Consider the following 26167-nt stretch of genomic DNA (forward strand, 5'->3'; position numbering starts at 1 on the left):
GCCCCAACAAACAAATTTCTCTGCAGCACCTGTGGAAGAGCCTGTCACTCCAGAATTGGCCTTTATAGCCACTCCAGGCGCTGCTTCACAAACCACTGACCACCTCCAGGCGCGTATCCATTGTCTCTCGAGATAAGGAGGCCCAAAAGAAAGAAAAGAAATGCACAGGTGAGGATGGTCAGAGTATAAAGTGGTTAAGAATGGAAGGATTTGCGAAGATAACTGATACTCAGCAATCTCTTGCAAATCACAGCTATTAATGTATTTTGTGTTATACAAGCATGAATTATCTGCCATTTCTCAGGAGCAGTTAGAAATTTGTGGTATTTTTCCATTCAAGCCAGGGAAGGGATAGGATAGACTTTTGCTGTGATTGAGAGGGGTGGAGTGGTTAAGTTATTGCAGTATGAAGAGTAGGGATGGGAGTTAGAGGATGTTACAGGGAGAGATGCATAAGTGCCAGCTTATTTAAAGATTTGTGGAGCACTGGAGACCCCACTTGCATGCAATGGTAAGACCTGATTAAAAGGTAATATGATATAATGTGAACAATAGACATTAAATGTGAAGACTAAATTGAAACACTTCCACGCAAGTTACTTAACCATTTCACACATTGTTAGGACTGAGGTGGGATGAGTGCACTGTTTAATCTAGTCCCACTTCTCCACAGGTCACAACAAATATTTTAAAATGTTCCCACTTACTAATACAATCATATACTCTATTTTTCCTAGAATAGAAAACCTAGCAAAATGAAAGGAAGCCAAGTGTTTGTGTATTGATGGGTAACCCTTGGCAGGCACACACTTCCTGTAATCCATCAATGTATTGATTGTAAATAGAGACAAGATTGTGATTTGAGGGCAGCCACTTCATTTTAACCAGGTTTCTTTAATGAACAAAATTAACAGTTTATTATAGAACAAGTCTTAACTAGTAATGAAGTAAAGCAAAAACACACAGATTGAAATTTTTAAAGTTCCCCTTTTGCCTTAACCAAATTTTAAAGTCCCTTTTTTTTACCTTAGCTCCTCACACACACACACACACACACACACACACACACACACACACAGACATACACCAGTTAACCAGGAAAATAAAAGGGATTTTTTTAAATTCAGAGCTCTGTTACAGACAAAAAAGCATTTGGACTGAATACTTGCTCATTTTTGAAGAAACGGCAGATGAGATATGTTGTTCCAAAACTGGCATAAAGTCTAGCCTCCGAATATACGTAAACAGGTCATTAGGATCTTTTAGAACAGTTCTTTTCAAGTGGAGTTGAGAATTATTTTGGCAGGCTTTCTTCAAAGACAGGAGTCGAGATGAATTGACGCAGTGGACTTCTCAGGGTCTTTTAGAGATGCTGAAAATTAACTAGGTTGTGGTCTTCACTACTTCTTCAAGCTAACTTTATCAGCCACTCACTCCAGAAGATAAAATACACTCTGACTCTACAACTAGAAGTTTGTGAGTTTTCTGCTCTTTTAGGTGCGTGCTGCTGCTCCCTGGTCTTGTCTAATCAAGGGGCACGACTGACTTCTGTGCCCACATTTCCCATTACCAGGGTTTCTGTTCTATTTTTTAACTTGAGTCATTGTTACCAAATTAGTTCTTTCAGTGCCTTCTTGAAAAAAAACTGCTCCAACATTTATTCAATTTGGCTATGAATTCCTCAAAAAAATATTTTTTTAACAAAAATAACGATCACTTCCATAACAACATTAAACTGTGGTTTCACTTTTTCAGCAGTGGCGATCAGCCAGAATATTTGTTACAGGTTTCACTCCAATTTCTATTCAGCAAGCAGCATTGTTTCTGCTGCTGGCCTCAGTGGTGACTTCCTTTAACACTCACTTAGTTACTCTTCAGTTTCTTTAAACTCTGTGGGAGCAGTGGGAGGAAGTGGGTTGACAGGTTGGACTAGCCTGAGAACGTGCAACTGGCTGGTCTGAGATAGTATTGATCTTCTTCTTTGGGCCTCCTTGTCTCGGGACACAATGGGTAGGTGCCTGGAGGTGGTCAGTGGTTTGTGAAGCAGCGCCTGGAGTGGCTATAAAGGCCAATTCTAGAGTGACAGACTCTTCCACAGGTGCTGCAGATAGAATCGGTTGTTGGGGCTGTTACACAGTTGGCTCCCTACTTGCACTTCTGTCTTTTTTCCTGCCAACTGCTAAGTCTCTTCGACTCGCCATGCTTTAGCCCCGCCTTTATGGTTGCCCGCCAGCTCTGGCGATCACTGGCAACTGACGCCCACGACTTGTCACAGGACTTCATGTCGCGTTTGCAGACGTCTTTAAAGCGGAGATATGGATGGCCGGTGGGTCTGGTACTAGTGACAAGCTCGCTGTACAATGTGTCCTTGGGGATCCTGCCATCTTCCATGCAACTCACATGGCCAAGCCATCTCAGGGGCCGCTGGCTTAGTAGAGTGTATATGCTGGGGATGTTGGCCGCCTCGAGGGCTTCTGTGTTGGAGATACGGTCCTGCCACCTGATGCCAAGGATTCTCCGGAGGTGGCGCAGTGGTTAGCACCGCAGCCTCACAGCTCTAGCGACCCGGGTTCAATTCTGGGTACTGCCTGTGTGGAGTTTGCAAGTTCTCCCTGTGTCTGCGTGGGTTTCCTCCGGGTGCTCCGGTTTCCTCCCACAAGCCAAAAGACTTGCAGGTTGGTAGGTAAATTGGCCATTATAAATTGCCCCTAGTATAGGTAGGTGGTAGGGAAATATAGAGACAGGTGGGGATGTGGTAGGAATATGGAATTAGTGTAGGTTTAGTATATATGTGTGGTTGATTGTCGGCACAGACTCGGTGGGCTGAAGGGCCTGTTTCAGTGCTGTATCTCTAAACTAAACTAAACTAAGATGGAATGAATTGAGACGTCACTCTTGGCTGACGTACGTTGTCCAAGCCTCACTGCCGTAGAGCAAGGTACTGAGGACACAGGCTTGATACAGTTGGACTTTTGTGTTCTGTGTCAGTGCGCCATTTTCCCACACTCTCTTGGCCAGTCTGGACATAGCAGAGGAAACCTTTCCCATGCGCTTGTTTAATTTTGCATCGAGAGACAGGTTACTGGTGATAGTTGAGCCTAGGTAGGTGAACTCGTGAACCACTTCCAGAGTGTGGTTACTGATAGTGATGGATGGGGCATTTCTGACGTCCTGTCCCATGATGTTTGTTTTCTTGAGGCTGATGGTTGGGCCAAATTCATTGCAGGCAGCCGCAAACCTGTCGATGAGTCTCTGCAGACACTCTTCAGTGTGAGCTGTTAATGCAGCATCGTCAGCAAAGAGGAGTTCCCTGATGAGGACTTTCCGTACTTTGGTCTTCACTTTTAGATGGGCAAGGTTGAACAACCTGCCACCCGATCTTGTGTGAAGAAAAATTCCTTCTTCTGAAGACTTGAAAGCATGTGAGAGCAGCAGGGAGAAGAAGATCCCGAACCGTGTAGGTGCGAGAACACAGCCCTGTTTCACACCACTCAGGATTGGAAAGGGGTCTGATGCTGAATTGTGCCTTTCATGTTGTCATGGAATGAGGTGATGATACTCAGTAGCTTTGGTGGGCAACCAATCTTTTCTAGTAGTCTGAAGAGACCACTTCTGCTGATGAGGTCAAAGGCTTTGGTGAGATCAATGAAAGCAACGTAGAGGGGCATCTGTTCACGGCATTTCTCCTGTAGCTGGCGAAGGGAGAACAGCACGTCAATGGTGCATCTCTTTGCTTGAAAGCCACACTGTGCCTCAGGATAGACATGCTCAGCCAGCTTCTGGAGCCTGTTTAAAGCGACACGAGCGAAGACTTTCCCCACTATGCTGAGCAGGGAGATTCCACAGTAGTTGTTGCAGTCACCTTGTTCTTATGGAGGGTGATGATATTGGCATCGTGCATGTCCTGTGGTACTGCAGCCTCGTCCCACGTCTACCCTGAGGCACAGTGTGGCTTTCGTGCAGAGAGATCGACCATTGACATGCTGTTCTCCCTTCGTCAGATACAGGAGAAATGCCGTGAACAACAGATGCCCCTCTACATTGCTTTCATTGATCTCACCAAAGCCTTTGACCTCGTCAGCAGACGTGGTCTCTTCAGACTACTAGAAAAGATTGGATGTCCACCAAAGCTACTAAGTATCATCACCTCATTCCATGACAATATGAAAGGCACAATTCAACATGGTGGCTCCTCATCAGAGCCCTTTCCTATCCTGAGTGGTGTGAAACAGGGCTGTGTTCTCGCACCCACACTTTTTGGGATTTTCTTCTCCCTGCTGCTTTCACATGCGTTCAAGTCCTCTGAAGAAGGAATTTTCCTCCACACAAGATCAGGGGGCAGGTTGTTCAACCTTGCCCGTCTAAGAGCGAAGTCCAAAGTACGGAAAGTCCTCATCAGGGAACTCCTCTTTGCTGACGATGCTGCTTTAACATCTCACACTGAAGAGTGCCTGCAGAGTCTCATCGACAGGTTTGCGGCTGCCTGCAATGAATTTGGCCTAACCATCAGCCTCAAGAAAACGAACATCATGGGGCAGGACGTCAGAAATGCTCCATCCATCAATATTGGCGACCACGCTCTGGAAGTGGTTCAAGAGTTCACCTACCTAGGCTCAACTATCACCAGTAACCTGTCTCTAGATGCAGAAATCAACAAGCGCATGGGAAAGGCTTCCACTGCTATGTCCAGACTGGCCAAGAGAGTGTGGGAAAATGGCGCACTGACACGGAACACAAAAGTCCGAGTGTATCGGGCCTGTGTCCTCAGTACCTTGCTCTATGGCAGCGAGGCCTGGACAACGTATGTTAGCCAAGAGCGACGTCTCAATTCATTCCATCTTCGCTGCCTCCGGAGAATACTTGGCATCAGGTGGCAGGACTATATCTCCAACACAGAAGTCCTTGAAGCGGCCAACACCCCCAGCTTATACACACTACTGAGTCAGCGGCGCTTGAGATGGCTTGGCCATGTGAGCCGCATGGAAGATGGCAGGATCCCCAAAGACACATTGTACAGCGAGCTCGCCACTGGTATCAGACCCACCGGCCGTCCATGTCTCCGCTATAAAGACGTCTGCAAACGCGACATGAAATCGTGTGACATTGATCACAAGTCGTGGGAGTCAGTTGCCAGCATTCGCCAGAGCTGGCGGGCAGCCATAAAGACAGGGCTAAATTGTGGCGAGTCGAAGAGACTTAGTAGTTGGCAGGAAAAAAGACAGAGGCGCAAGGGGAGAGCCAACTGTGCAACAGCCCCGACAAACAAATTTCTCTGCAGCACCTGTGGAAGAGCCTGTCACTCCAGAATTGGCCTTTATAGCCACTCCAGGCGCTGCTTCACAAACCACTGACCACCTCCAGGCGCGTATCCATTGTCTCTCGAGATAAGGAGGCCCAAAAGACTGCAGCCTCGTCCCAGCACAGGCAAAGCAGTTCGTGCAGTGCTGAAAGTATAGCAGGCTTGGCACTCTTGATGATTTCAGGGGTAATGCCGTCCTTCCCAGGGGCTTTTCCGCTGGCTAGAGAATCAATGGTCTGAGATAGTATTGATAATGTCAAACAAACCCCCCAGCTACCAAGACTGAGGCATCCATGATTTCGCCACATGAACGTTGAAACTTAAAATTGCAAGCCCCTGACTGGAAAGACATTTTTGTATAGTAACTAGCAGTGTTGGAACAAAAGGGACCCAGTCGTTGCTTCCCCAATACGCCGAAGAAGTGGTCAAACCAGTTTAGTCACATGACTAGCTGGCTGGAGTTTTTGAATTTGAACTTCCAACAAAGGATTTGAACTCAGACAAAGCAGTGTGTTCATGGAGTAAAGATCCCTCCTGGAACTGAAGCAAGAAGACCTCTCTCCTGCCTGCTTCCATCTCCTTCCCACAGAACTGAATCTTGTGAAAACACGTGAAACTCAGAGAGAAAAGTTTCCTACGTGAACAAGGTTTGAAGACTACTGGGCCCAACGAAAAGCAAGACTACTTACAAAAGGACTACAGTGAGCTCATGGCAGCATAACAAGATATTGCCTCAAAACCCCCTCTACTATATTTTCCTTTTTTCTGTTCCTATCTGCATGTGTACATCGTGTGTGTATTCTAGCGTGGGCATGTTGCATATCGGTAGGCTTGAACCGTATTAGTGTTTTAAGTTTTAATAAAATGTCATCTTTAAACCTCAGAAAGCCTGTTTGTGCATTTTTCTTGCCTTATAATTGAAAAGTTGTGATCAAGGATTCACAAAGGGGGAGTTCAAAACACAGTGTGTTTAAAATTAAACCCTGTTACACTAAGACCAGGTGAAGATAGTAACAGACCCCGAGACACATTTCTCACCTGGAGGTAACAATAACATAAGAAATAGGAGAAGGTGTAGACCATTTAGCCCCTCACACCTGCTCTAACATTCTGTATGATCATGGCTGATCTTCGACATCAGTTCCATTTTCTTGCCTGTTCCCCATATCCTTTGATTTCCTGAGAGACCAAAAATCAGCGATGGAGCATCCACAACCCTCTGGGGTAGACAATTCCAAAGATTCAAAACCCTCTGTGTGAAGAAATTTCTCCTCATTTTAGCCTTAAATGATCGACTCCTTATGCGGAGGCTCTAGATTCCCCAGCCAGGGGAAACCGCCTCTGTGTCTGCCCTGTCAAGCCCCTGCAGAACCTTGTGTGTTTCAGTGAGATCACCTCTCATTCTTCTAAACTTCAGAGAATATAAGCCCTCTCATCATAGGACAACCCTCTCCTCCCAGGAACCAGTGTTACGACCAGGTGAGAAAGGTGTCTAGGGGTCTCTTTCAGCCTTCACCTGGTTTTATTGTAACAGGGTTTAATTTTTAAACAGTGTTTTGAGCTCCCCCTTGGTGAATCCTTGTTCACTGCTTCCCAATTATAAGGCAAAGAAATGAGCACATACAGGCTGCCTTAGGTTTAAAGAAGAAAAGTGAAATTTATTAAAACTTAAACTCTAATTCTGTTAAATCCTACGGATACACGCCGTGCCGAGCGCTAGTGTGATATGCACATACAAATAGACAGAAAAGAGCAGAAGAAAAAATAAAGTAGAGAGGTTTGAGGCAATATCAGAAGAGTTTCTTGTTACTGTGCTTTGAGCTCACTGTAGTCCTTTTGTAGGTAGTCTTGCTTTTCGTTGGGGCCTAGTATTCTTCTTAAACCTTGATCATTGTAGGAGATTTTCTCTTTTGAGTTTCATGGGTCTTCAGTTCTGTGAGAAAGAGATGGGAGCAGACAGGAGAGAGGTCTTTTCAGTCCAGGAGCAAACAACTTTCTGAGTTTTAAAACTCTTTGGCAAGTTCAAATTCAAAAATTTCCAACTGTCAGTTAGTCATGTGACTAAACTGGTCTGACCAGGTCTTCTGTGTATTGGGGAAACAGGGACTGGTTCCTTTGTTCCAACACTGTCTGCTAGTATGCAAAAAAGGTCTTTCTGGCAAGGGGCCTGGCAATTCCTTGTGATATGCCCCCTTTTCTTCCCAGCCACAACTTTAAGTTTTAATGTTTATGTGGAGAAATAATGTGTGCCTCATTCTTGGCAGGTGGGGGCCTGCATGACACCAGTCTAGTGAACCTTTGCTGTACCGCCTCCAAAACAAGTATATTCTTTTTTAGATATGGAGACCAGAACTGCGCACACAGCTCCAGTTGTGGTCTCACCAAAGCCCTATATAATTGTAGCAAGACTTCCTTATTCTTATACTCCAATCCCCTTGAAATAAAAGCCAACATGCCATTTGCCTTTCTAATTTCTTGCTGCACCTGCAGAGATAGTTGGCTGCACTGGTTCTATGTTCCTTGTATGAGTACACCCAAGTCCCTCTGAACACCAACATTTCAGAGTTTCAAGTCTTTTTTAAAAAAAAATATTCTGCTATTCCAGTCTTACTGTCAAAGTGAATAACTTCACACTCTCCCACATCTTCCATTTGCCACCTTGTTGCCCACTCATTTAGCCTGTTCATATCCCTTTGTTGCCTCTTTGTGCCCTCCTCACAGCTTACATTTCCACTTAACTTTGTATTGTCAGCAAACTAGATACATCACTCTCAGTGTATGGTCTAGATTGTTAATAGCTAAGGCCCCAGCACTGATCCTTGCAGCAGTCCACTAATTACAGACTGCCAACTTGAAAATGCCCCATTTATCCCTCCTCTGTGCTTGCTGTTCATTAACCAATCCTCCACTCATGTTAATATATTTAGCGCCAACTCATGAGCCCTTATCTTGTGCATTAACCTTTTCTGTGGCACCTTATCAAATGCGTTTCAGAAATCCAAATCTACTACATCTACTAATTCCCCTTTATCTAACACTAGTAGTTACATCCTTAAAAAGATCCAATAAATTTGTCAAACACAATTTCCCTTTCGTAAAAATTTGTCTGATCGTACAATATTTTTCGAAGTGAATTATTAAGACTTCCTTAATAGATTCCAGCATTTTCCTGATGACTGATGCCAGGCTAACTGGCCTGTAGTTTCCATTTTCTCTCTCCTTCCTTTCTTGAATAGTAAAGTTACATTTGCTAACTTCCAATCCACTGAGAACATTCTAGAATCTAGGGAGTTTTGGAAAATCAACCAGTGCAACCAACTATCTCTGCAGCTACCTCTTTTCGAAGCCTTGGATGTAGGCCATCAGGTTCTGGGAATTTGCCAGCTTTTAGTCCCTAAAGTTACTCCAATAGCTTTTCTCAGCTGATATTAATTACCTTAAGTTCCTCACTCTTATTAGCCCCTTGATCTCTTTCTATTTCTGGTATGTAATTTGAGTCTTCTGTTGTGAAGGCAGACAAAATTGTTCAACATCTCTGCCATTTCCTCATTCCCCATCATGATTTCTTCTGTCTCTGCCGCGAAGGGACCAACTTTTACTTTAGCTGCTTTCCTTTTTATATACATGTAAAAACTCACAATCTGTTTTTATATTCTTGGCTAGTTTACTCTATTTTTCCCCTTTTTAATCAGCATTTTGGATGCCCATTGCTGGTTTTTAAAACACTCCCAGTCCTCAGGCTTACCACTATTATTTGCAACATTATAAGCTTTTAATCTAAAACTATCCTTAACTGCCCCAGTAAGCCACAGATGGAGCTTTCTTGCTGAGTTTGTTTTTTTAATGGAATGTATTTTTGTTGAATATTTTTAATTGTTTCTTTAAATGTTTTCTACTGTTTATTTACTGCTTTACCTTTTAGTCTATTTACCCTATGTAATTGGCTTAAGTTTAAAGATTCTTGTTTGGGACTGAAGCATGTTGCTTTCAAACTTAATATGGTATTCAATTATATTACTTTTTCCCCAGAGGATCTCTTACTATGAGATTACTAATTAAATCTGCCTCATTTTGCACACTACTAGATGTAAGATAGCTATATGACTAGTTGGTTCCACCACTTATTGCTCCAGGAAACTGTTGCAAAAGCATTCTACAAGGTTATCTTCCACACTACCTTTGCCAGTTTGATTTGTCCAGTTTATATGAAGATTAAAGTCCCTCAGGAGCAGGAGAACCTGGGAGTAAATGTGCACAAATCATTGAAGGTGGCAGGACAGGTTGAGAAAGCGGTTAATAAAGCACATTGGATCCTGGGCTTTACAAGTAGCGGCATAGAGTACGAAGGCAAGGAAGTTACGATAAACCTGTATAAAACACGAGTTTGACCTCAACTGGAATATTGTGTCCAGTTCTAGGCTTTAGGAAGGATGTGAAAGCATTAGAGTGGGTGTAGAAAAGATTCACAAGAATGGTTCCAGGGATGAGGAACTTAAGTCATTTAGACTGGAGCAGCTGAGGCTGTTCTCCTTGGAGAAGAGAAGCTAAAGAGGAGATTTGATAGAGGTGTTCAAAATCATGAGCGATTTGGACAGAGAAGATGGGAAGAAACTGTCCGCATTATTGGAAGGATCGCGAACCAGGGGGCACCAATTTAAGGTAATTGGCAAAAGAAGCAACGGTTACATGAGGAAATCTTTTTTAGACAACAAGTGGTTTGAATCTGGGTACACTGTCTGAGTCGGAGTCAGTCGCGAATTGGGCAGTTATCTGAAGAGAAAAAATTTGCAGGGCTGTGGTGAAAAGGCAGGGGAGTGGGACTAGGTGAGTTCTTGCAGAGAGCCGGCACAGACACAGTGTGCTGAATGGCCTCATCCTGTGCTGTAACCATTTTATGATACTATTACATTGCCCTTGTTACAAGCTCCAATTATTTCTTGATTAATGCTCTGTCCAACAGTATAACTACTGTTAGGGGCCTATAAACTACTCCCACCACCATTTTCTGACCCTTGATATTCCTCCACCCATATTGATTCTACTTCTTGATCTTGTGAGCCAGAATCCTTTCTCTCTAGTGTCCTTATATCATCCTTTGCTACCAGGGCTGCTGCTAGTCTTTTCAAAATTTTGTGTGCCATGGAATATTTATTTCCAACCTTGGTCACGTTGTAACCATGTCTCTGTAATGGCAATTAGACCTAAACCATTTATCTTTATTTGTACAACTAGTTCATCTACCTTATTACGAATGCTTTGTGCATTCAGATAAAGAGCCTTTAATTTTTTTTTTGACCATTCTTTTCATAGACTTTAATTGCTGATGCACTATTACATTAACACTGTCCCTTCCTGCCCTTCCTGTCCCACTCAGCTTGTCTTTTCCCAAATCCCTACATTGGTCTGTTGCCTTGACTTTTCTCTTTGGATTTCTAAATCTCCCTTCATCTGACTCCCTCCTCTTCCCCCCCCCCCCCCCAGCTTTCAGTTCAGAGCCAAATGCTGCTGGCTATGAATGTTTGTAAGCTGCAGGAATAATTAAAAAGCCATGTTTTAGAAAACAAAAGCTGCAATCGCTATCCCACAACCAAATATACAAATGCAGTTTGGATAAACTGGTGCAGCCACTCGGTATGGAATTTGTGTCGATTACTGCTTTATATCAGGATCCTCATATAAAGCAGTAATGGACACACGTAGTGCCTTTAGTGGTTGGATCAGCTTTCAATCAGGCCATTCCAATTCTGCCCCTACCCTGCGGCAGAAAAGCGGATGTGTTACTTCACCAATGTTAACTTTGCAGGAACCAACTATTTCCCTTGTGTTCATGGGGAAGGAGAGGAGGGGCAGGTCGGGAAGTGCTGAAGGAAGAGGCTTAGGAAGCATATTGCAAGCAGTTGGATGGGACTAGTGAAAGCGTGTGAAGAGGAAATATAGAGCAGGAGGCTTTGTAAAATCTTAAACAAGAAGAAACTTACTGTGGCAGATATTACCTTTGATGCTGATAGCAGACTTCCAAGTCTGTTTTGAACCAGAGGACACAGATTTAAGGTAATTGGCTAAAGAAACAATAGCAATAGGAGGAAAAATGTTTTCACACAGCGAGTGGTTAGGATCAGGAATGCATTGCCTGAGAGTGTAGTGGAGGCAGGTTCAATCAAGGCATTCAAGAGATCGTTGGTTTGTCATCTGAAAGGGAAGAATGTGCAGGGCTATGGGGTGATGGACAGGGAGTGGCACTCGGTAAATTGCTCTTTCGGAGAGTCAGTGCAGCACAACGGGCCGAATGGCCGTCTCCTCTGCTGTACCAATTCTGTGAATGCAATGGATCCCATTAATGCAAAAAACTTTGATCACTGGTTTCTCAGAAAAGTGCACCTTCAGCTCGAAGAACTTAAAATGGAATTTGTTTTAAGGATCGAGCTTAGGAAGAGATACATCAGTCAATGATCCAAAAGCCAGGATGAAGAAGCTTTGTGTCCTGCAAGACCTGCAAACCTGTTGCACCTGCAGTCATAAAACTGCTCAGTCCTAGGGTTCTGTGACTAGCTTAATGCCGACAGACCTGACACCTTTGAGGTTATTGATGTGTTGGAGTTTATAATTCATGGTTGAGCAGCAACTGGCGTAAAGAGCTCTAAGTACCAAGGCAGTGATCGGCATTTTGGCTTTGATTTAGGTTACCTTTCCAGTCAAGAAACAAAGATGCTGATTGTACAGCAAGGGGATTCAATTACTGGAGGACACGAGTTCAAAGTGAAAGGGGCAAAGTTTAGGGGGGATATGCGTGGAAAGTTCTTTACGCAGAGGGTGGTGGGTGCCTGGAATGCGTTGCCAGCGGAGGTGGTAGATGCGGGCACGATGGCGTCTTTTAAGATGTATCTAGACAGATACATGAATGGGCAGGAAGAAAAGAGATACAGAACCTTAGAAAATAGGCGACATGTTTAGAGAGAGGATCTGGATCGGCGCAGGCTTGGAGGGCCGAAGGGCCTGTTCCTGTGCTGTAATTTTCTTTGTTCTTTGTTCTTAACAAGTCTACCTACTGTGCTGATGCGATAAATGCTGCAAGGGCAATCTTAATGAGGTTTAAAAGCAATGAAGCACTGGAATTGATTACAGGATGCAACATCGCTGATTATGATGTCCATGAAGTAGAGGACTGTGGGTGGAAGTAGGGAACAATATTGTAGAATCAACTGTTTTTGCAGGGAATATAGTGATAAACAAAGAACTGTTAAAATTCTGCAAAGTGGTACATTGTTGTCAGTAAAGCCGCCTTTTCTTTTTACCAGACCTCATTGTGTTTTTGGTTTAGTATCATAATATTGCAAAATTCTGCGCTATTGTCTTGTTGCTAAGATGTACAGAAAAGCTAAGCAGTCACAATAATGGTAGTTACAAGGAATGGGAACTATTGAATCTCTCTCGATAGGAAAACTTAAAGTAAATAATACAAAACCATATGAATTATGAAAAACAGATATTTTGGTATTTTTAAAATTATATTATACTCTTGAGGTTCCGATCTAAATCACTTCTTACTGTTTAATTCATTATTCAAATCCTTAGTGTATTCCTGCCTCATAATACACTTGCAAAAATTGCTCTCTATACACCAGTAGCTGAGTAATTGCATACATGCTATATATTTTGTAGCTACTATTCATAACTAAACTATTTCAAAATTTGAGCACCTAAATATGTAATAAACTAATAATACCTTGAGATACATAAGGCTATGAGAAGGTGTTCAAGGTGACAGTATATTCTTAGGTTTCAGAAGAGGTGTGAACTTTGAACATTTTCTATTCATTAGATAGATATATTTATTTTTAAGTAACAAATTGTCAGATTTACAGAGTGCTGCATCAGTTTGAAGCTTCCTACGATGCCTGTGCTATGAATGATGGACTTACCATTGAGTTTAGTTAACATAGTTGTTCAACCACGTGATGTAACTAAGGTAATGTGCAATTTTGGCAGTGTTGATTTTCTTGTTGCCTTTAATTGTGAGTAATTGTCTTATTACAATATATGTGAAGTTGAGCAGTTATATTTTAAAACCAATGATTTGAAATTAAATCTCAGAGAACCTACTATGAGCCGTGGAGGATGGAGGAAACGTGCCAGCGAAGGGGATGGCTGGAGCGAATGGGTATGTTCAGCACAAATTTACCCTAAACATTCTGTATTTTTATTTGTAAATTTATCATTTAATATTGTCCACCTGACAACAAGCATTGAATCAGGTTTTAGTCAAACAAACTGCAGTTCCACTTTTTTTGTCAACTTGACTCAGTTGCCTTTGAGTCAGAAGGTTGTCGATTAGAGTCCCACTCTTGGACTTTGAACACATAAGGCTAATACCCAAGCTCAGTGCTGAATGAGTGAGGCATTGTCAGAGGTACCATCCTGTGAATGAGATAGTAAATGCCACCTGCATGTTCTGATCATTTAGGTAGATATTTAAAATCCCACAGCACTGTTCAGAGAAGAGCAAGGAGATCTCTGGGTAACGTAGTGTACATTTCTCTTTCAGCCAACAGTAAAAGCAGATTGTTTTTCCTTTGCTAATTGACAGGATCTTGGTGTGTACTTTTACCTACATATTCAAAATTATTCATGGTATGAAATGCCTCGAGACATTTCTGAGAGTTGTGATAAGGATTGTGTATATAGAAATATTTTCCTTTTTATTCAAGGAGACTCCTGTTAAGTGTAGTGTCAAAATAAATCAGTGAAGCTGAAGGTTTATAAAGTCTTCTGAATTGCTTCCAGGATGGGTACATGGCAGCAAAGATGGACAAGCTAGAAAGACAATTCAAATCAGAGGCTCCTCTTCAACAAGAAAATGAAGGAACAGCATCTTGCATTTTCAGAGGTGTTGCAATTTATGTCAATGGTTACACAGGTATGTGGTGATTTAAAATCTGATTCGGAGACAGCTGTAATCTTTCAGAAAAATAGTAGCAATGTAATCAGTCCTCATGTCAGTGGGTTGAAAGTCAAGTAGGAATTCATGTAAATAGAATGTGATCGAATACATTTCAGTGAACATTTGCAAGAATGTTGGCAGGATAAATAAAACACTTGATGCTTGTGTAGTTGCCAGTACCTAGAATACTCTCTTGAGTCCTGATTTTCTCAACCTATACGTGATGTGTTGTGTTCAGAACCAACAGCTGATGAGCTGCGAAGGCTTATGATGCTGCATGGAGGCCAGTATCATCTGTACTATTCGAGGTCTAAAACCACTCACATTATTGCCACTAACCTTCCAAATGCAAAAATCAAAGAACTGAAGGAAGAAAAAGTGGTTCGGCCCAATTGGATTACAGACAGGTTAGTAAAAATGCAATATTTATTGTAATTCCCATTATGTTTAGGTGACGGGAAACAGTGCTAAGTGCGGTAAACCCCTGAGGTGTCAGATCCCCTCCAGGAAGTTGCCTCATAGCAGACATGAGTTTGAATCATCGCAGTATAACTCTGACCTAAATATACGTAATTGCATTAATTTATACCAAAAGTTAAGATTTTTGGCCTTTTTGTCACTGTGGAGAAATAGAAATCTAGCATTTGTTACCCTTTCTATAATCATCAACCTCCAAATTTTAAGTGTATTTTGTTAATATTACAAGTTTAGTTGTCCTAGTGTCATTGTACTTTGTCCTTAATTTGCTTTGACTTTGTCACCTGCAGTTCATGGTAGTAGGGTATCTGAATGACATTAGCATACCTGTGGCATGAGCTTCAGATTGAATTGACAGATTTACATATTATTTTGAAAAAAGCAGTATCAATTTGAGGGTTCCATCCAATAGCCCTCTTAAAAGAAAGCAGTATTCCAGTGTATTGTAGCACATTGGCTAAGATATTTTACCTAGCATATGCTAAATGGTCAGTGTATGTTTTGTTAAAAATTGAAACATTAAGAACTGCATAATTTATACTCAATTAAGGACAATTGGACATCAGTGGTATCTGAGTTCTTGTTTTGGTGCTGCATTACTTAACCTATCAGTTCATTTTCCAGAGCAATACCCCTCACAGCAAATTCTGTTAACCATTATCTGATTTGTATTATAATCTATAAATTATAATTTGTAAATTGTAGCTTTAACAAGTCTCTGTGCTTGTTGAATGTTGAGATGAGGAGAAACTTCTCACTCAGAGGGTTGTGAATTTATAGAATCCTCTACCCCAGAGGGTTGTGGATGCTCAGTCGTTGGGTATATTCAAGGCTGAGATCGATAGATCTTTGGACTCAAGGGGATCAGGTGAGAAAGTGGAATTGAGGTCAAGGATCAGCCATAATATTAAATGGCAGAGCAGGCTCAAGGGGACATATGGACTATTCTTGCTCCTATTTCTTATGTTTCTTATGACTGCCGGAGCAGTTTTTAATTGGTTAGTTGGGGTTTCATGTGTTCATTGTTGCTGCAGGAATATTTTGGTGTGTTAATGAAACAAAGTACCTGTTTGCACTTTTAAACTTCTGTTTCACTCCTGTTTTGTGTTTGTTAAACTGAGGAATGTCAGTGCTGGGAAATGGAAACACTTACTTCCCATTTTGATGCATAGTTTCAGCATCAAGTACTGCCAGGTTAGTTGTATATAGCATGGCTTGATGCAGAGTAAAGTCTTGTACTCTGGCACATTGTGCCTAAGTTTCTGTATCCTGCTCGGCAAACCTTAAGCAATTCCACATCAGCCTTAAAGCCTCTTGGTGGGAATGTTGTTTTATTCTCGGGCAATGAACTACATTGAAGTAGCCTGAAGAAAGTCGTAGTCTATCTTAGTATCAGTTGTTTTTACAACTAAATGGTTTACCTAGCCACTACAGAGGCATTAAGATCAACCAATTAGTCTGTGATTAGAGCAATGTATAAACCAGGCTGGGTGCGAGTGGCAGATTCTCTTCGCTGAAGGACTTTAGGGATTTCATGACAAGACAGCAGCTTTCATCATTTTTTTTCCTGATATGAGCCTACAAGTTAGGATTTAACGTGATCTCTGGGTTGCTAGTCCAGAGCTACCCAAATTAAAGAAAGACCCAGCCAAATTGTATTATCTATTAACTCCCCGGATGAGGCTAACCAAAGGAGGTGTCTTTAAATCAACAAAGTAACTGTTTAATTAATAAAAACTAAATTCTTAAACACTATGAAGATATAAACAACATTTAAAATGGAAAAAATTAGAGTCCTTGCAAATTTACAATCCATTGTTGCTTGAAGTCCTCACAGCTGTCCAACGGGGGAAAAAAGGTTCTTCGACAATAGAACAGTCCGTAGTCTAATTCCAGCAGTAAGTGATGCTTTCCTTCCTTCTGCGAATTTCAACAATTAACGACTTGCAAACACTTTTTAAATGAATCAATTTGTCTTTAGAATTTTTGAGGATAAAAGATTGTCGCAGTCTAACTTCCCTCCTTCAGTTTAAATTCCCAGAGATCTCTATTTTGGCTTGACTTTTTTTTTAGAATTTTGAGAGATAATTAAACAGACAAAATTCTCTTCCTTCAGTTTAAAGGCAGAGAGCTCTTCTTTCAGGTGCTAACACCAGCTGTCTGTCTGTGTTCTCTGTTAGAACAGACTGTCTTCAACTAAAAAGCCAGCTCAAAATTGAATTGTAACATTGTATATCCTGTCCTGGGTCCCTGAGTGGCTGTTGCCAGGTAACCAGGATGCATTCTCTGACGCTGGTCTCCATATGGTTGTATCTAACAGCAACCAAAATGCATTTTCTCTGACTCCTGCAATTTGCTGGTTCTTAAAGCAGTACTGATCATTTACAAGCCTTAAAGGCAAACTGCATATTCCCCGGCGAAAAAAAATGATAGGACCATGACAATATAGCGAATTTAACATAGTAAAACATCCCAAGACATTTCACAGAAGAGTTATCAAACACACCTTGCTACTCAGCCACTAACTAAGTTATTAAGGCCGCTGATCAAAAGCTTAATTGCTTAACTGGGAGCCGATGTAGGTCAGCGAACAGAGGGGTGATGGGTGAACAGGGCTTGGTGTGAGTTAGGACATCGGCAGCAGAGTTTACTAGGGTAGAACTTGGGGGGTCAGCCAAGTGTGCGTTGGAATAGTGAAGTCTAGAGGTAACAAAGGTCTAGTGGGTTTTATCAGTCAATGAACTGAGGTGAGGCAGCGTAAGGCTCTGTTATGGAGGTGGAAATAGGCAGTCTTGGTGATGGCACTGATATGTGATTGGATGCTCATCTTCGGGGTCATATATGACATCAAGGTTGCAACCAATTTGGTTCAGCTTCAGACAGTTGTCAGGAGGAGGGATGAAGTCAGTGGTTAGGGAATGTCGTTTGTGTTGGGGACCAAAGACAATGTGTTCAGGTTTCTCAGTGTTTAGTTGGAGGTACGTACTGCTCATCCGGTACTGGAGTTGGACAGATACACTGACAATTCAGAAACAGTGGAGGAGTTGAGAGATGTGGTGGTGAGGAGGAGCTGAGTGTTGTCAATATACATGAAACTGACGCTGCATTTTAGGATGATATCACCAAAGTGCAGCTTGAGGATGAGAACAAGGCAGGACCAAAGATGGATTCTTGGGGCCATTGTGAATGGAATTACAAGCACACTCCCACTCAGTTGGATGACAGAGGAGGAGGGTGGTGTGGCCAACCCCATCAAAAGCTACAGACAGGTCGGGAGGGATGAGTAGGGGTAGTTTATCTTTGTCCCAATCACGTAGGATGTAATTTGTGACCTTGATAACAGCCATTTCAGTACTGTAGCAGGGGAGGAAACCAGATTGGAGGGAGCCAAGCATGGAGTTCCAGCAAAGATGGGCATAGATTTGGGAGGCAACAACACATTTGAGGAAAGGAAGGTTGGAGATGTGGTAGTTTGCAATGACAGAGGAGTCAAGGGGGTTGATTCTTTGAGGAGGTGTGATAATGTCACATTTAAAGGGGTGTGGGGTTGTACCTGAGGTGAGAGAACTATTAGCAATATGTTGAAGCTTTTCATCTTGCATTCATCAGGACAGATGCAAGAGTGTCAAATTTTAAAGGGAGCAACAATTTATAGCCCGGCTTGCAATGTGGTTCTCTTAGCTTGCTAGAAGCTACATATGTTCATATGCAGGGACCTGTCCTCTACAGGCAAAAGGAACATGTCCAGGCATTGTGCCTTTTTTAAATTAAAAACATTGGGGGCAATAGTGTTCTGGTTCATTCTCTATGGCAATGCCTTGACCAATCACAGTTGACTTGCCAACCAATCAGCACCCTTTTCTCATGTAGTATAAATTGTTGCTCCCTTTGAAATTTGGCATTCTTGCGTCTGTCCTGATGAGTGCAAGACGAAAAGCTTCGACTGCATGTCTCTTTTTTCAGCAAAACTCAAGTTCTGTACGATTAAGCGATTATTAAAATATCCCCCAACATGGAAGCCAGGAAAAGAAGTTGGGTGGTCAGCAGTTTCGGGGTAATGGGTTTGTGGAAGCAGGTGTGTCTCATGAACAAGATGAGCTTTGAGAAGGCATGAGGAGAGATAGGAGAGAAGCTAAAGAAAGATGCAAGTTCAGGACTAAGGAAGGGAAGAACCTTAGAGAAAAGGTTTGGCTCAGTCGGCTAGGGGAAGGGGGTGAAACAGCAGAGGCAACTGATTGGATGGTCTCAATTTTAGTGACTAAGAAATCAGTGAGCTCCTCGCACTACTTTCATGATCAATGAAATGTAAATTTGAAAACAATATCACAAGATATTAGACATATGGATAATTTTACAAGATATTTGGAAATATGGCAATCATGCTAATTTGATTTCTGATTATCAGCCAAATATAAAAGTTTATAGAGTGACTGGCTGTAGGAATATCAATCATTGTCACTCCACTTATGTAAAAATAGCGCTTAAAGATCCTGGTACTTGGGATCAGTTTACTGTTAGTTTGATTTTGCACTCCAGCCCCATTATATTAACCGAACTTGTCAAACAGTATTCAAGTTTTGTTAGTTCAGTGTGTTTTAGAATTCCCAGATAAGGGCCCAAAGTGTTTCTGTAAAGTAATTAGTGATAAGTGTTATCAGATACAAGTATATACAATTATACATCTGGATACTGCTTAATGTTCAGTAAATTCTGTTATGCTGTTGTCAACAGAGCAGCTAATCACCAAAGTTAGCCCCTGACTGTAACTTGCAATTTTTAAAAAATTCATTTTTGGAATATGAGCGTGGCTGGCAAGACCAGCAGTTATTGTCCATCACTGTTGGCCCTTGAGAAGGTGGTGGTGAGCCCCCACCTTGAACCGCTGCAGTCCTTGTGGTGTTGGTACACCCACAGTGCCGTTAAAGTGTGAATTCCAGGATTTGGCCCAGTGAAAGTGAAGGATCAGCGATATTGTTCCAAGTCAGGATGGTGTGTGACTTGGATGGGAGCTTGCAGGTGGTTATGTTCCCATGCATCTGTTCCCCTTGTCCTTCTAGATGGGAGAGGTCGTGGGTTTGGAAGGTGTTGTCAAAGGAGCCATGGTAAGTTGCCACAGTGCATCTTGTAGATGGTACACACTGTTTCCACTGTGTTTCGGTGATGGAGAGTGTGAATATTGAAAGTGGTGGATGGGGTGCCGATCAAGCGGGCTGCTTTGATTTGGGTGGTGTCGGCTTCTTGAGTTGATAAAGTTGTATTCATCTAGGCAAGGGGCAGACGGGGTGTAGTGGTAATGTCGCTGGACTACTAATCAAGAGACCCAGGCTAATACTCTGGGGACACTGGTTCAAATCCCACGGGAACTGGTGGAATTTAAATTCAATTAATAATGAAAATCTGGAATTGAAAGCTAGTGGTGACCATGAAACTACACCGATTGTCGTAAAAATCCATCTGGTTCACTGATGTCCTTGAGGGAAGGAAATCTGCTGTCCTAACCTGGTCTGGGCTACATGTGACTCCAGATCCACAGCAATGTGGTTGACTCTTAACTGCCCTCTGAAATGGCCTGGTAAGCTATTCAGTTGTACAAAACCGTTACAGAAAAATTGAAAAGGAATAAAACTGGACAGAGCACCAGGCATCGACTTAGGCACCAGAAATGACAATAGCACACCCAGCCCTGTAGACCCTGCAGTGCCCTCCTTACTAACATCTGGGAGTTGCACCAAAATGAGGAGAGCTGTCACACAGACTAGTCAAGCAACAACCTGACGTAGTGATATTCACGGAAATATATCTTGCATCCAATGTCCCAGACACCACTATCACCATTCCTGGGTACATCTTGTCCCACCTGTAGGACAGACCCACCGGAGGTGGTGGCACAGTGGCATACAGTTGAGAGGGAGTTGTCCTGGGAGTCCTCAACATTGACTCTGGACCCCATGAAGTCTCATGGCATTAGGTCAAACATGGGCAAGGAAACCTCCTGCTGATTACCACCTACCGCCTGCCCTCAGCTGATGAATCAGTACTCCTCCATGTTGAACATCACTTGGAAGATGCAGTGAGGGTGGCAAGGGAGCAGAATATACTCTGCATGGGGAACTTCACTGTCCATCACCAAGAGTGGCTTGGTAGCACCACTACTGACTGAGCTGGCCAAGTCCTGAAGGACATATCTTCCAGCCTTGGCCTGCGGCAGGTGGTGAGAGAACCAACGAAGGAAAAGCCGACTCGACCTTATCCTCACCAATGTTGCAGATGCATCTGTCCGTGACAGTATTGGTAGGAGCGTCCACCACACAATCCTTGTGAAAACGAAGTCCCGTCTTCACACTGAGGATACTGTCCATTGTGTTGTATGGCACTACCATCATGCTATATTGGATAAATTCAGAACAGATCTGGCAGCTCAAAACTGGGTATACATGAGGTGCTGTGGACCATCAGCAGCAGAATTTTATTCAAATACAATCAGTAACCTCATGGCCTGGCATATCCCCCACTCTACCATTATCATCAAGCCAGGGGACCAACCCTGGTTCAATGAGGATTGTAGGAGAGCATGTCAGGAGCAGCACTAGGCATACCTAAAAATGAGGTGTCAACCTGGTGAAGCTACAACAGGACTGCGTGCGTGCCAAACAGCGGAAGCAGCATGCCATAGACAGAGCTAAGCAATCCCACAACCAACGGATCAGATCAAAGCTCTGCAGTCCCGCCACATCTATTTGTGAATGGTGGTGGACAATTAAACAACTAGCAGGAGGAAGAAGCTCCACAAATATTTCCATCCTCAATGATGGAGGAGCCCAATGCATTAGTACTAAAGAAAAGGCTGAAGCATCCTTCAGCCAGAAGTGCTGAGTGGATGATCCATCTCGGCCTCCTGCTGAGGTCCCCAGCATTACAGATGCCAGTCTTCAACCAATCCGATTCAGTCCACCTGATGTCGTGAAATGGTTGAAGGCACTGGATACTGCAAAGGCTATGGGTCCTGACAACATCCTGGCTATAATACTGAAGACTTGTGTTCCAGAACCATCTACACCCTTAGCCAAGCTGTTCCAGTAAAGCTACAACACCGGCATCTACCCAACAATATGGAAAATTTCCTAGGTATGTCCTAGCCACAAAAAGCAGGACAAATCCAATCCGGCCAATTGCCATCCCATCAGCCTGCTCGTGATCATCAGCAAAGTGATGAAAAGTGCCATCGACAGTGCAATCAAGCTCCATTTAAACTGCAGTAACCTGCTCGCTGACACTCAGTTTGGGTTCCGCCAGGGCCACTCAGCTCCTGACCTCAGTACAGCCTTGATCCAAACATGAGCAAAAGAGCTGAATTCAAGAGGTGAGAGTGATTGCCCTGGATATCAAGGTAGTACTTGACTGAGTGTGGCATCAAGGAGGCCTAGCCAAACTGAAGTCAATCGAAATCAAGGGGGAAACTCTCCACTGGTTGGAGTCATACCTAGCACAATCATCTCAGATGATTGGACATTGCTGCAGGAGTTCCTCAGGGTAGTGTCCTTGGCCCAACCATCTTCAGCTGCTTCATCAATGACCTTCCTTCAATCATAAGGTCAGAAGTGGGGATGTTCGCTGATTGTACGATGTTCAGTATCATTCGCACCTCCTCAGATACTGAAGCAGTCTGTGTCCATATGCAGCAAGACCTGGACAATATTCAGGTTTGGGCTGATAATTAGCAAGTATTGGGGCGGCACAGCGGCGCAGTGGTTAGCACCGCAGCCTCACAGCTCCAGCGACCCGGGTTCAATTCTGGGTACTGCCCGTGTGGAGTTTGCAAGTTCTCCCTGTGTCTGCGTGGGTTTCCTCCAGGTGCTCCGGTTTCCTCCCACATGCCAAAAGACTTGCAGGTTGATAGGTAAATTGGCCATTATAAATTGCCCCTAGTATAGGTAGGTGGTATGGAAATATAGGGACAGGTGGGGATGTGGTAGGAGTATGGAATTAGTGTAGGATTAGTATAAATGGGTGGTTGATGGTGGGCCGAAGGGCCTGTTTTAGTGCTGTATCTCTAACTAACTAACATTGCGTCACGCAAGTGCCAGACCATGACGATCTCTAATAAGAGAGAATCTAACCATCTCTCCTTGACATTCAGCAGCATTACCATCACTGAATCCCCCACTATCAACATCCTGGGGGTTATCATTCACCAGGAACTGAACTGGAGCAGCCACATAAATACTGTGGCTACAAAATCAGAGGCTGGGAATTCTGTGGCAAGTAACCCACCATCTACAAGGCACAAGTCAGGAGTGTGATGGGATATTCTCCACTTGTCATGCGCCTGCCCTTGTCCTATCTCTGCCCTCCTCACTGTTCACAATACTAACCAGTTTTGTGTCATCTGCAAATGTTGAAATAGTGCCCTGTACGCTCAGATATAGATCAAGAAAAGCAGTAGTACAAATACTGATCCCTAGGGAACCCCATTATATACCTTCCTCCAGTCTGAAAACAACACCACTCAGGAAGCTCAACACCATCCAGGACAAAGCAGCCCGATCGATCGGCACCCCATCACCACCTTAACCATTTACTTCCTCCACCACTGAAGCACAGTGGTAATCGTGTGTGGCATCTACAAGATGCACTGCAGCAACTTGCAATGCTTCCTTCGACAGTATCTTCCAAACCCGCGATCTCTTCCACCTAGAGGAACAAGGACAGCAGATGCATGGGAACACCACCACCTGTAAGTTTCCCTTCAAGTCACACACCATCCTGACTTGGAAATGTATCACCATTCCTTCACTGTCGCTTGATCAAAATCCTGGATCTCCCTCCCTCACAGCACTGTGGCTGTAACCAGACCAGATAGACTGCAGCAGTTCAAGAAGGCAGATCACCACCACCTTCTCAAGGGCAATTAGAGATGGTCGACAGATGCTGGCCTTGCCAGTGACCCCCACATCTGATGAAAGAATTAAGAAGTGGAAAGTATCCCATCACATTTCTGACACGTGCCTTGTAGATGGTGGACAGGCTCTGGGGAGTCAGGAGGTAAGTTGCTGCAGCGTTCCCAGCCTCTGACATGCTCTTGTAGCCACAGGATTTATATGGCTGGTCCAGTTAAGTTTTTGGTCAATGGTGATCGCCAGGATGATGATGGGGGATTCAGAGATGATAGTGCTGTACTAAAGTCATCTTTAGGCATATAAATAGTAAAAGGATGGTAAATGGAGGAGTGAGGACAATTAGGGACAAAAAAGATTTGTGTGTGGAGGCAGAGGGCATGGCTGAAGTACTAAGTGAGCACTTTGCATCTGTCTTTACCAAGGAAGAAGGTGCTTCCAAAATCATAGTGAAGGAAGAGGTGGTTGATTCACAGGATGGGCTAAAAGTTGATAAGGTTTTAGAAAGACTGGCTGTACTTAAAGTTGGTTATTCACCAGGACTGGATTGGATGCATCTGAGGATACTGAGGGAAGTCAGGGTGGAAATCAATGGCCATAATCTTACCATTCTTAGATACAGGTGTGGTGCCAGAGGACTGGAGAATTGCAAATGTTGCAGCCATGTTCAAAAAAGGTGAGGATAAACCCAGCAACTACAGGCCATTCAGTTTAACCTCAGTGGTGGAAAGCTTTTAGAAATGATAATCTGGGACAAAATTAACAGTCACTTGGACAAATGTGGATTAATTAAAGAAAACCAGCATGGATTTATTAAAGGCCAGTCGTATTTAACTAACTTGATTGAGTTTTTTGATGAGGTAGAGAGGGTTGATGAGGGTAAAGTGGTGTGCATGGTCTTCCAAAAGTGGCACATAACAGGGTTGTCAACAAAGTTAAAGCCCATGGAATAAAAGGGACAGTAGCAACATGGATATAAAGCTGACTGAGTGACATGAAACAGATGTGAAGATTGGTTTTCAGACAGGAGGAAGGTATATAATGGGGTTCCCTAAGGATCAGTATTAGTGCTATTGCTTTTCTTGATCTGTATTAATGATCTAGATTTTGGCATATAGGGCACTATTTCAACATTTGCACATGACTCAAAACAGTGAGAAGGGCAGAGATAGGACATAGGCTGGTGGAAGGGGCAGGCACATGACAGATGAAATTTAATGCAGAGAAATGTGAAGTGATACACATTGGGAGGAAGAAGGAGGAGAGGCAATATAAAATAAAGGATACAGTTCTAAACGGAGTGCAGGAGCACAGGGACCTGGGGGCTTTTGTGCAAAAAGCGTGGAAGGCAGCAGAGCAGGTTGAGAAAATGCTTAATAAAACCTGTGGGATCCTCGGCTTTATAAATAGAAGCATAGAGTACAGTAGCAAGGAGGTTATAGTGAAGCTTTAGAAAACACTGGTTTGGCCTCAACTGGTGTATTGTGCCCAATACTGAGCATCACTCTTTAGGAGGGATATGAAGGTATTGGAAAGGATGCAAAATTTTATAAGAATGGTTCCAGGGTTGAAGGACTACCATTACAAGGATAGATTAGAGAAGCTGGGCCTGTTCTAATTACAGAAGAGAAGGATGAGAGGAGATTTGGTCGAGGTGTTCAAAATCATGAGGGCAGAGTAGATAGGGAGAAACTATTCCCATTGGCAGAATGGTCGTGAACCAGAGGACAGTGATTTAAGGTGAATGGCAAAAGAACCAAAGGCAACATAAGGAAAAAAATTTGTGCGCAGTGAGTGGCTAGGATCTAGAATGCACTACCTAAGAGTGTGGTGGAGGCAGATTCAATCGTAGCTTTCAAAAGGATATTAGATAATTATCTGAAGAGAAAAGCTTTCAGGGCTATGGGGAAAAGGCAGGGCAGTGGGACTAGCTGAGTTGCTCTTGCAGAGAGCAGGCACAGATACAACAGGCCGAATGGCCACCTGAGTTGAGCCATTCTATGATTCTATGAATGTCATGGGGGAGATGGTTAGATTCTCGCTTGTTGGAGATGGTTGTTGCCTGGCATTTGTGTGGTGTGAATGTTACTTGCCACTTATCAGCCCAAGCCTGAATGTTGGTCCATGTCTTGCTGTATGCAAATACGGACTGCTTCAGTATCTGAGGAGTCGCAAATGGTACTGAACACTGCAGTCATCAGCAAACATCCCCACTTCTGATCTTGTTTGGAGGGAAGTTCACTGATGAAGCAGCTGAAGATGCTTGGGCCGAGGGCACTACCCTGAGGAACTCCAAGCAGAAGGGCCGCCCGCGCATCAACACTAGCAGAATTTCTAATCCACAGCTGTCACGCAAGTTTCTAAATTCACTTGAAAAAGCCCTCCAAAACACTCCCACAGGGGATGCAGAGACCAAGTGGGCCCACATTAGAGACGCCATCTATGACTCAGCAATGACCACCGATGGGAATTGTGTGAAGCGGAATGCAGACTGGTTTCAATCTGACATTGAAGAGCTGGAACCTGTCATAGCCGCTAAGCGCATTGCACTGCTGAACT

The 26167-nt window shown here is 43.2% G+C and overlaps 1 protein-coding gene across 7 annotated transcripts in view; it reads left to right on the plus strand.

Moving 5' to 3' along the window:
- The window catches only part of rev1 (REV1 DNA directed polymerase), a 201666-nt gene that overhangs the window by 5620 nt on the left and 169879 nt on the right, over positions 1 to 26167 (plus strand). For all 7 annotated transcript variants that reach the window (XR_010975211.1, XR_010975212.1, XM_068033889.1 and 4 more), the window contains exons 2-4: positions 13391 to 13457; positions 14081 to 14213; positions 14476 to 14644. Coding sequence is in view for 5 of the 7 variants with exons in the window: in XM_068033889.1 (XP_067889990.1) it covers positions 13401 to 13457; positions 14081 to 14213; positions 14476 to 14644 (359 nt within the window). In the remaining 2 variants the exon portion in view is untranslated. The remainder of the gene's footprint in view (positions 1 to 13390; positions 13458 to 14080; positions 14214 to 14475; positions 14645 to 26167) is intronic.

Source organism: Heterodontus francisci, chromosome 6, assembly GCF_036365525.1.
Source record: "Heterodontus francisci isolate sHetFra1 chromosome 6, sHetFra1.hap1, whole genome shotgun sequence".
Lineage (NCBI taxonomy): Eukaryota > Metazoa > Chordata > Chondrichthyes > Heterodontiformes > Heterodontidae > Heterodontus > Heterodontus francisci.